The sequence below is a fragment of the Stigmatopora argus genome, chromosome 22 (genome assembly GCF_051989625.1).
Source record: "Stigmatopora argus isolate UIUO_Sarg chromosome 22, RoL_Sarg_1.0, whole genome shotgun sequence".
Classification (NCBI taxonomy): domain Eukaryota; kingdom Metazoa; phylum Chordata; class Actinopteri; order Syngnathiformes; family Syngnathidae; genus Stigmatopora; species Stigmatopora argus.
This window is the reverse complement of record NC_135408.1, coordinates 12,819,017-12,828,817: the sequence shown is the minus strand read 5'-3', so window position 1 is coordinate 12,828,817 and position 9,801 is coordinate 12,819,017. Positions and strand designations below refer to the sequence as shown.

At 61.5% G+C, this 9,801-nt stretch overlaps 3 protein-coding genes across 9 annotated transcripts; 2 read left to right on the top strand and 1 right to left on the bottom strand.

The window, feature by feature from the left end:
- Window positions 1-133: 133 nt before the first annotated feature.
- Window positions 134-1,170, top strand: LOC144068268 (cysteine-rich and transmembrane domain-containing protein 1). 4 transcript variants are annotated; one of them, XM_077592661.1, is made up of 5 exons: window positions 134-350; window positions 627-675; window positions 762-796; window positions 854-941; window positions 1,014-1,170. In XM_077592661.1, exons 2-5 carry the CDS (start codon window positions 627-629, stop codon window positions 1,130-1,132), a joined length of 291 nt encoding a protein of 96 aa, XP_077448787.1. In that variant the 5' UTR covers window positions 134-350; the 3' UTR covers window positions 1,133-1,170. The 4 variants fall into 4 exon arrangements, with proteins under 4 accessions (XP_077448787.1, XP_077448785.1, XP_077448786.1 ...); XM_077592659.1 differs by having other exon boundaries at window positions 854-1,170; XM_077592660.1 differs by having other exon boundaries at window positions 762-941.
- Window positions 1,171-1,714: 544 nt separating this feature from the next.
- On the top strand, window positions 1,715-3,839 carry rfc3 (replication factor C (activator 1) 3). The gene is made up of 9 exons (XM_077592647.1): window positions 1,715-1,992; window positions 2,156-2,293; window positions 2,434-2,501; window positions 2,564-2,661; window positions 2,756-2,937; window positions 3,023-3,159; window positions 3,243-3,341; window positions 3,424-3,493; window positions 3,580-3,839. Exons 1-9 carry the CDS (start codon window positions 1,906-1,908, stop codon window positions 3,769-3,771), a joined length of 1,071 nt encoding a protein of 356 aa, XP_077448773.1. The 5' UTR covers window positions 1,715-1,905; the 3' UTR covers window positions 3,772-3,839.
- kl (klotho) lies at window positions 3,836-9,700 on the bottom strand. Of its 4 annotated transcripts, XM_077592629.1 has the most exons (13): window positions 8,563-9,356; window positions 7,977-8,407; window positions 7,816-7,895; window positions 7,546-7,708; window positions 7,357-7,462; window positions 7,018-7,164; window positions 6,687-6,922; window positions 6,406-6,601; window positions 6,144-6,322; window positions 5,955-6,062; window positions 5,765-5,870; window positions 5,454-5,580; window positions 3,836-5,385 (listed from the first exon to the last, which is right to left on the bottom strand). In XM_077592629.1, the coding sequence occupies exons 1-13, from the start codon at window positions 9,307-9,309 to the stop codon at window positions 5,024-5,026; spliced, it is 2,988 nt and encodes a 995-aa protein (XP_077448755.1). In that variant the 5' UTR covers window positions 9,310-9,356; the 3' UTR covers window positions 3,836-5,023. The 4 variants fall into 4 exon arrangements, with proteins under 4 accessions (XP_077448755.1, XP_077448753.1, XP_077448754.1 ...); XM_077592627.1 differs by having other exon boundaries at window positions 7,357-7,708; window positions 8,563-9,700; XM_077592628.1 differs by having other exon boundaries at window positions 7,357-7,708; window positions 8,487-9,358.
- Between the last annotated feature and the right edge of the window lie 101 nt (window positions 9,701-9,801).

Sequence of the window (9,801 nt, the reverse complement as noted above, 5' to 3'; positions counted from 1 at the left end):
GTCGAGTCCGGGCTAGCGCGCCAATCGCACGGGTTGCCTATCCCTCTTCAGTCGGACTGGAAAAATAATAATAATAATAATAAAACCAAAAATGTCACTGTCCGGCACATGGAACAAACAGACTTAAAATCACGTTTCTGCTATCTAGTCCTTTTGTCCAATCTATTTGACCGTTTAAAAAAAAATGTGTCAAGCCAAAAAAGGGGAGGAGTGAGAGAAGGGAAAAGCGCACAAGGGAGGGAGGGAGAGAAGAACGCCATGCCCCGCCATGCCCCGCCATGCCACGCGATGCCACACGATTTGGCCCGGGACAGCGTTGACGTCGGACGTAAAACGGAGCCAGCGCAAAGGTACGCTAACTTTTTCTTCTAGCGAGTCAAGCCGACTTCCACGCGTTGACTTTTGACATTTTCAAGTCAACTATTGGATCAAAGGTCAAAGTGGCGGTCGAGCGGCCCAAAGCCGACGACCCGACGCCACTTCTCCCGTCGTCGTAACAAAAGCACGGGCGCCGACGTTGCCATTTTTGAACAACGGACAGGCGGAGGCCTGAATCCGATTAGCGTCTGAATGCGCGCCATTGTTGGCTAACGGGCCGGCGCGTGACCTGCCGTCTGTCCTTCCAGATGAGCGGCCAGCAGCTTCCACCGTACGGCGGGCTTCCGCCGGCCCCAGGTGCGCCCCGCCCTCCACCGCGCCCATCGGCCCGAGGCCATCGGCCAATGCCGGGCCGGCTTCGATAACGCTCTGTGTCCATCCAGGTTTCGGAGGCTATCCGGGGACGGCGCCTTACCGGGTAGGGACGTCGAGCCGGCGTCCGCGTCTCTTTTGGTCACGTGTTTGTCTGCGGCAGGCCCCGCCTTCCTACTACCAGGCCCTGCAGCCGTGGGGGACCCCGCCCGACTCTTTCCGGGCCTACGGGGCTCCGCCCGAGCACACGGGTAACTTTGAGGGCGCCGGCAAAGGCGCAGACGGGCGTCAAACCGGCACGGAATGTACGGCTTACCTTTCAGTGTACGCGGTGGAGCCCAACCGGGGCGCTGGACGCGGAGCTCTGAGGTCCTTGTTGTCGGCATGCTCCGGCCTGCTGTGTTGCTGTTGCCTGTGCGACCTGCTGACCCGTTGCCTCTGATCTCCGGCCAATAAAAACAGCCTCGGGCTTCTAAGGGCTCCCGTAGTGGCTCCTCCCTCTTTTTGCCCTCGCGAGTGCCGCGCCTCCGGCGGCGGGTCCAAATTGTGGCCCGTTGCCCCGTTCCGATTGAATGCTCAGTGAGGAAAAACCCTTAAGCACGGGAAGCTTCAATCGGGCCGACCTTCTGCGGCAGCGGTCGGCTTTGCCATCCGGTCCGAGGCCAAGACGCACGGCGGGCGTCGGCAGCCATCCGGTCCGAGACGCACGCACGCACGCACTCACAAGTTGTTGGGCATCCGTCCAAAACACTGCATTGGAGGTCGATCGCCGTTGTTGGCGGCCAGCAATGGCCGGAAGATTCAACTCGCAAACTCGTAGATAGATTACGTGATCATTCTGTCGCACTCTTCCATGTCAACTTTTTGGCAGATGTCAGGAAAATGTTCTCACGTGCACTTTTTCATCCCTCCACACGGCATAGCTGTGTTGCATTGAGCCACCCACAGGCGCCAACAAGGATCTCTTTCAATTGCGCGCAGACACACACACACACACACACGGTGCATACAAGACAACAACAACACGCACATACACACACACACACGTAAGAAGTCGCAGAATGCCGGTTAGCTTGAGCAACTTTGACCACTTGAGATTTCCGTAGTAGCGGCCGGAAGTTACGCTGGCAGTGCGGAAAAACAAAGCATTTGGCGGGTAGATTGTTCAAGCTCTCGGTCAAAGAAACGGACTTTAGCTGCTCGAGTCGCCCGAAAATGAGTCTGTGGGTGGACAAATACCGACCGACGACGCTCGGAAAACTCGACTACCACAAAGAACAAGCATCTCAGCTGAAAAATCTGGTGGGAAAGAGTGACTCAACGTTGAGCTTTTGGCTTAACTGCTAGCTAGCCGAATGGAAATGGCGCCGGCAAATGTGTTCCTCTTGGCTTTGGCTTTTCTTTCCGACGTCAAATGTGTTGCTCTGGTGTTTGCTTCCTAAACGACGCGTGTTTGACTTTGGAGGTTCAACGCGGCGATTTCCCCCACTTACTGTTCTACGGTCCTTCCGGCGCGGGCAAGAAGACTCGCATCATGTGTCTGCTGAGGGAAATCTACGGCCCCGGCGTGGAAAAGCTCCGCATCGAGCATCAGACTATCGTGGTGAGAAAAGAGTTGACTTTGCTTATTCGCCTCGGGTGAATACTGGATAGCCTTCTTCCTCTCCGTCATCTTCCTCTTGTTCTTCTTCTTCTTCTGCTTCTTCCTCTTCCTCTTCCTCTTCCTCTTGTTCTTACTCGTAGGCTCCCTCCAAGAAGAAGATTGAGATCAACACCATAGCCAGCAACTACCACCTGGAAGTCAACCCCAGGTAATGGAATTCCCCCTCACGGAAATCAGTCCAGAGTGTTCACGTGCGGATCCATTCGTCAGCGATGTGGGTTACCAAGACCGCGTGGTGGTCCAGGAGTTGATCAAGACCATGGCTCAGTCGCAGCAGATCCAGTCCAGCACGCAGCGCGAGTTCAAAGGTGCCCGCGTCTCTTTGACTCGACTTGACCTGACCCGACTTGACACGACCGTCTCACTGAACCCCTGCATGCCCACCGGCCCTCCCTCCCTCAGTGGTGCTGCTCACCGAAGCCGACCGGCTGACCAAGGACGCCCAGCACGCTTTGCGGCGCACCATGGAGAAGTACGCGTCCACCTGCCGCCTGGTGCTCTGCTCCACCTCCACCTCCAAGATCATCGGGCCCATACGCAGCCGCTGCCTGGCCCTCCGCGTGGCCCTGCCCAGCACGGAGGAGGTGAGTCGGCCACGGGGTGCGCCCGGCCCCACCCCAGTGAGGTCTCCTCGGACCGGGGGTCCGTCTTCCTTTTCTCCACCCTCAGGTGTGCGGCATTCTGACCTGGGTGTGCAAGAAAGAGGGTCTGGTCCTCCCGCCCGAGCTGGCCAAGCGGATCGGCGACAAGTCGGGGCGCAACCTTCGCAAAGCCCTGCTGATGTGCGAGGCCTGCAGGGCGCAGCAGTGAGTGGCGTTAAACACGGCCCACCGAGCGTCGTTTTTTTTTTTCTTGAACCTTTTTGCCGGTCCGGCGCCCCGCTTCTCAGGTACCCGTTCTCGTCGGAGCAGGAAGTGACGGAAAGCGACTGGGAGGTGTTCCTGCGCGAAACGGCCAACGCCATCGTCAGCCAGCAGAGCCCTCAGAGGTAGGCCACGGGGCGCTCCGAGCGCAGCCGCCGCGCCCCCCCCCCCGCGCTCCACCGTTCAAAGTCATCTTCTTTGGGCCAGGCTCTTTGAGGTGAGAGGTCGTCTGTACGAGCTGCTGACTCACTGCATCCCCGCCGACGTGATCATGAAGGTAGTAGCCCCAGCCACGCCATCGGTCGCCGTCGTCGTGGTGGTGGTGCTCGGAAGCGTGCTGAAGAGCGTGTCCCGCCCGCTCAGGGCTTGGTGAAGGAGCTGCTGAACAACTGCGACGGGCACCTGAAGCCCGAGGTGGCGCACATGGCGGCGTACTACGAGCACCGGCTGCAGATGGGTAATAAGGCCATCTACCACCTGGAGGCCTTCACCGCCAAGTTCATGGCCGTCTACAAGAAGTTCATGGAAGATGGCATGGACGCCATGATGTTCTGAAAGGTGGCGGGACGCCGTGATGTTCTGACCTTGGACATATGCATATTAAAAGTACTTGTTGACATTGACTTTCTTTGGAGATTTATTTCATATGCGACAATCACAACGCTCCATTTAAAGCAAACGACACGGGCGACAATTTGAAAAGCCTCAGATAAAAGGAACTTAAGAAAAGAGAGCGCTAGATGTCTGATCTGTTGAAATTAGAAGGGGGAGGGCTAGCGAGCGAACAAACCTTCCATCAGTAGACTTTTACCCATTTATGCTACCGATTCTATTAGCTTCTTATATAAAATATCTTTTCCATTTTGTGCTAAATTGGTGTCTACTTGGATTTGAAACGATTACAATTGCGGCTTTCATCGAACACTTTTGAGCCCACCCGCTATACAGGAATGAACTCGGCTAAAAGTTGTCTTAAAATGCTCTCAAAGGCCAACGTGTCCTTTTTCATTTTCATTGTTGGCTTCAATTGCCGTCAGTGGCCTTCGAATCACTTACGTTAGCACAAATTGGCTAGCTTTAGCTTAACTTTTCCCATCACCCCTCCTAAGAAAGCGAAAACGATAGAGACGCCCGCGGCGGTGACTTGAAATCCTAGCTCGTGCTACCATTTAACGCGTACATTTGTGCACCATTTAAAGCAGAAGAAATACGACGGCTAAATGAACCATTGCGACGACGCTTCCGAGACTTCTGCCAGGCTACCAAACAAACTTACTTCAGCGCGTATGATTCGTCTTCTTTGTTACGGCTGTCTCCTTTCAAGCGGCCGTCCGAGGAAGGGCAGCGGGAACGGGAACCATTCATTTCCACCAAATAGCACGCATATTGCGGCACGGTACTCTGGAGGTAAGGCCAATGTCCGCTTGGGAATAAAAACGCCAACTACGTAACCGGTGAGCCGGTCAGTCGGGCGTCCGACTCCGGTCCTCCGGAGCCGCTGTCCAATCTGTTTTCCGCATGTGCCACGCAGTGGGTGCAGCTTTTCATTCCAACTGAACAAGAAAGGATAGATTCCTTTTGCCAGTGTAATCAGTCGATTAACGTCAGGTGCTACTCATTTTGGAAGACATCTCATTGGTCAAACTGTTGGCGCTGGATGGGTTGGAACAAAGACCAGGACCGACTGGGGAATGGCTTTGACACCCGGTAGCGGCTCCGGAGGACCGGAGTTGGCCACCCTCCGCTGGAGGCCTCTAAAAGGGAACGCGATGCTTGCAATTCGATTGGTAGCCATGGAAACAGATCATCAGTAAGCGGATTTGCGTGGCCTGCTGGCGTAGTAGACCACGAGGCCGGTGGCCACCAGCGCGGCCGAGCACACCAACGTCAGGAATCCCACCACGGGCCGCTTGGCCAGGGCCCCGCAGCCGGGGCAGAGCGGAGCGGCGGCGGCGGCGGGGCCGGCGGCGGCCGGGCAGCGGCGACGGCGGTCGGGCGCCCCCGGCGCCGGGAAGCCGTCGTGCCGGATGATATTGCGGTAGTTGGCCAACGAGGCCTTGGCCACCGCCTCGTGGTGCACGTGGCCGTACAGGCCGAAGCCCGGGTCGCGCTGGTCGTCCAGGGCGTACGCAAAGTAGCCCTTCAGGTTCACGCCGTCCAGGGTGAACGCTGTGGGGAAGAAGAAGCGCGCCACGTCAGCCGCTCTTCACTCGGCGTGGCCTGCCGGCCGCGCTCACCTTTGAGCGCCTCGTTGATGTAGTTGTACAGGTAGAAGACCCTCAGGCTGTCCTTGAAGCGGCCCGCGTCCTCCTGCACGCCGTTGGCCATCACGTAAATGGGCACGTGCGGGTAGCGCTCCTTCACCTGCCATTCGGAGGGAGGGATTCCCACGGTTAAAGGCCCACAACCGCGACCGGATGGCGTTCGTGTGCGTGGCCTATATTTGACCCTTTGCCCTTTGCCCCGCCTGCGCTTAAACGCCATCTATCCCACACACGTTGGGAAATGTTGCCAAAGGAGGAAATGATGCAGGAGACGTTTGGCTCACCCAATTGAGCGCCTTCCTCAGGCCCCACGGAACCACGGGCCGTGGCGACAGGATCCACGTGGTGTCGATCATGTGCTGCACCTCCAGCGAGGACGTGTACGTGTACCTGCCCGAGAAACGGCCGGTCATCATTGCCACGGGGGCGGCGGCGGCGGCGGCGGCAACGTCGGCGCTCGTCGCCGGCCCTTACGGGTCCTCCTTGGCGTGCGTCACCAGTTCGGTGCTAAAGTGGCTGATGGCGAAGAAGTCGTAGGTGCCTCGGACCAGCGAGCGGTCCTCCTCCTTGAACGCCGGAAGTCTAACAAAGGTCAACGGACGTCTTTGGGAGCGCAACGCCAGCTTTTTGATTGTTTTTGTCGGCGGGAGGGCCAAGACCTACTCCAGCGAGTTGAGCTGTCGCAGCCAGCTCCGCATTCCCAGAGGATAATCTCCGTCGCCGAAGACGGGCTGGGCGAACCACCCCACCCGGAAGTCCAGGACCCGCTTGGCCGGTTCCACGTCTTCGCGGCTGAAGGAGTAGGCCGGTTCCACCCAGTCCATGTGCAGGGCCAGCGAGACCTGGCGACGGGCGGAGGAGGCGGGTCCCGGAACCGGAGCCAACCGGACCGGACGGGACGGGACGGGGACGGCGGGGTACCCACCTGCCCGCCCTGAGCGGCCCTGAAATCCCGGTCGTAGGCGCGCCAGGCCAGCGCGTGGGCTCGCAGCATCTGGTGAGCTTCCTGGTAGCTCACCGTCTCGTCGTTGGGCTCGTTCAAGGTGATCCACATCTTGACGTGCCGGCCCAGCTCGCGGAAGCACAGGCGGGCGTAGTCGGCGAACAAGTCCGGAGTCTCCCTGAGGGCCGGGCTTACAATGCGCTATTCGGATGCGGGAAGCGGCGCAGCGGTGGCGGTGGCGACGGCGGCGGGCTGGCTCGTACCCGCCGAGCCATCGGTTGGCCCCGTCCACGGGCGCCGGCAGGCTGCTGCCGTGCCGCGTGTGGTGCCACAGGGTGACCACGGGCGTCACGTTGGCGCGCAGCAGCTGGCGGCTGAAGCAGCGGTAGTAGCCCAGCAGGGTGGCGTTGGGCCGCGCCGCCTCGCCCGTCGGCACCAGCGCCGACCAGTTGAGGGAGAAGTGGAAATGGTTCACGCCCGCCGCCTGGATTTCGTCCACCTCGCGCAGCAACACACAAGAAGCACAACTGAGCTCAACTTAGTTTAGCTGAGCTTAGCGGAGCTTAGCGGAGCTTAGCGGAGCGCCTGGCTCACCTGCTGCCCGATGCTGACGTAGTCGGCGCAGTGAGCTTCCCGCGCCGAGGGTGGCGCCGGCGGGCCCTCCAGTCGGGTCAGCTCCCCGTTGTCCACGTTCCACGTGTACACGTTGCGGTCGGCAAACTGACTGGGAGAGCTCTCCACCTGGGACGCAGACCAACGCGGCCATTTCGTAGCCGAGCCGAGGAGAAAGTTTGGGGAGAAAAGTATTCACTTGGAAACAAAAAGAGGGCGGCTAAAGCTGGAAATGGGATCCATCTAACAGGCTAACCGCGCCCGGCCATCGCCGGGGCCAAGCACAGGTGAACGACGGAGCATCTGGGCTGGCGGACTGACCTGGATGGAGTTGGCCGAGACCCCCCAAGCAAAGTCGCACGGGAAAACCCCCCGAGCCGGACGGTTCTCCGGGAGCTCCGGGAAGCCGTTCCTCCGGATCACGTTCCTGCGGCCCGGGAACAAGCGCCAGCAAGTCTCTCCGTTGTCGGAGCGAGCCCGCCGACGGCGACCCCCGCCCGGGGCACCTACTTGTAGAAGACGGCCGAGGTCTTGGGCTCCCGCTTCATGTCGGGTGTGTTGAAGTCCACGTAGTAGAGGCCCCGCCGGATGCCGTACTCGCGGTGCCACTCGAAGCCGTCCATCAGAGACCACGCCGTGTAGCCCAGCAACTTCACGCCGTCCACCGCCACGGCTGCCGCGGGCGGCGTAAGTCACGGGCGGGGCCCCTCACTTACCCGCCGGCGCCGATCCTGCCAGATCGCCCCTCCCCCCTCCCCGGGCCCTCGGCGCCCCGCTCACATTTCAGGGCCTCGGCGATGAACCTCTTCAAGTAGTACATGTGCTTGGGGTCCTGGGTCTTGGTGCTGCCCGACACGTACCTGTCAAAGAGGACACGCCGGGACACGTCCCCAATGACCGGGCGCCCTTCTTGGCCGTTCTCCCGCTTCGCCGCCGCTCACCATCCGCTCTGCACCACGAAGATGTCGGGCCGGTCGTACTCGGCGCTGACCCAGTAGAGCAGCATGCGCAGGTCCAGGTCCTCCTGCTGACCGAACTTGAGGCTGTCGTTGACCAGCTGGAAGCTGAGCGCGGCGCTGTGAGACAGGGCGAAGAAGTCGGCGGCCCCCCGCAGCCGCCGCCGCTCGCCGGCGCCTAGGGCCGGCAGGCGGGCGCCCAGGCGGGCCTTCATGCAGGCCGGGTAGTCGCCGTCTCCGAAGAGCGGCGAGGCGAACCAGCCCAGCACGTGCTCCAGGGAGCACTGGCACTCGCGCAGGCTCTCCAGGCGGGTGCGGCTGGGGCGCACCCAGTGCGAGGCCAGCGCCATCGACACGCGGCCGCCTTGGCGCCGCCGGTAGACGCGGTCGTAGGTGTGCCACGCCGCCGCGTGAGCCTGGTTGGTGCACAGGTATGGGGGGGAAAAAAAAGGGTGAGCCACGGTCCCTTTCGAGCCGACCGACCGACCGACCGACCGTTTAAAGGCGGAAAAACCGGCCCTTGCCCACGGACCGGACCAGACCGGTTGCCGGCAAAGCCCCGATCTCTGACCTGCAGCAGCACACGCCCCACCCGGTAGGGCAGGTCGGGGTCCCCCTTGATGCCCGGCGCCAGCACCCCGGTGCCGTAGCCGTGGCGGGCCACGGCGAAGGGGTTGTCGATGGTGATCCACCACTTGACGTGCTCGCCGAAGGCCCGGAAGCAGAAGTCGGCGTAGTCGCGGAAGAGCTGGGCCGTCCGCGGGTGGCTCCAGCCGCCCAGCCGCCGCTGCAGCGCCTCGGGCAGGTCCCAGTGGTAGAGCGTGACCACCGGCTCCACGCCGGCCTCCCTCAGCCGCGCCAGCAGCTCGTGGTAGTAGCGCACGCCCGCCGGGTTGAGGCTGGCGCGGGTGCCGTCGGGGAAGATCCGCGGCCACGACAGCGAGAAGCGGTAGTGGCCCACGCCCAGCTGGCGCAGGGCGCGCACGTCGGCCGCCGCGTTGTGGTAGCTGTCGCTGCCCACGTCGCCCCTGGCCACGCGCTTGCCGCCGCGCGTGAAGGTGTCCCAGATGGACGGCCCCTTTCCGTCCTTGTCGGACGCGCCCTCCACCTGGTAGGCGGCCGTGCCCACCGCCCACATGAAGCCCGGTGGGAAAGTGCCGCTCAGGAAGGCTTTGTCGGCCGGGTAGGGCAGCTTGTCGAAGTGGCCCCACGTCCGCAGGCCCCCTCCGCCCGGCCCGGCAAAGGCCAGGCCGGCGGTGGCGGCCAGCCAGAGGGACAGCCGGACGGGGACCGCCCGGACAGAGCCCAGGTGCGCCATTCCCAGTGGACGTCTTGACGTTTAAGCCGGGCTCCGGCGAACGGGGGCGGGGTGGGGGCCATTTGCGGGGCCGGCCCCGCTCGCTCGCTCCGTCAATCATTTGCAGAGCAGCTGACCCACGGGAAGCGCGGCCAGTCACCGGATGACCCCCGCCCCGTTAATGTTTTACCAGCGCGGCGGCGCTCGGCGGGACACAGGTGGCGCGGCGGCCTCTCCGAGTGCGTCCGCTGGTCGCCTCAAATGTTTTCACGCAAATCTAATAGCGCGGCCTGGTATTGACACAGTGGCCGCTAAACAGCTGAGGCTCCAGGGACGGGCGCGCCCTTTCCACGCCGTCCGCCCGGAGTTGCCCAGTAACGCCGGCCTCTTGTCGATCATAAAACCGAGCGGGCGACGAGCGTACGCGCCATTAACTCGGGGGTCGCGTGACCTCGGACGGCCATATTTGGACATGTTTGTCCTTTTTTGGGGGGAGGGGGGTGTTTGTCACGT

Excerpts from the sequence above, each read along its gene's own strand:
- LOC144068268 (XM_077592658.1), top strand. The coding sequence starts at position 627 with ATGAGCGGCCAGCAGCTTCCACCGTACGGCGGGCTTCCGCCGGCCCCA. Across the intron at positions 676-761 it reads CGGGCTTCCGCCGGCCCCAG|GTTTCGGAGGCTATCCGGGG; the intron begins GTGCGCCCCGCC and ends GTGTCCATCCAG.
- rfc3 (XM_077592647.1), top strand. The coding sequence starts at position 1,906 with ATGAGTCTGTGGGTGGACAAATACCGACCGACGACGCTCGGAAAACTC. Across the intron at positions 2,294-2,433 it reads TCGAGCATCAGACTATCGTG|GCTCCCTCCAAGAAGAAGAT; the intron begins GTGAGAAAAGAG and ends TCTTACTCGTAG. Across the intron at positions 3,494-3,579 it reads CCGCCGACGTGATCATGAAG|GGCTTGGTGAAGGAGCTGCT; the intron begins GTAGTAGCCCCA and ends CCGCCCGCTCAG.
- kl (XM_077592627.1), bottom strand. The coding sequence starts at position 9,409 with ATGATTGACGGAGCGAGCGAGCGGGGCCGGCCCCGCAAATGGCCCCCA. Across the intron at positions 7,896-7,976 it reads TTCGTGGTGCAGAGCGGATG|GTACGTGTCGGGCAGCACCA; the intron begins GTGAGCGGCGGC and ends CCTCTTTGACAG. Across the intron at positions 6,323-6,405 it reads GGGCCGCTCAGGGCGGGCAG|GTCTCGCTGGCCCTGCACAT; the intron begins GTGGGTACCCCG and ends GCCCGTCGCCAG.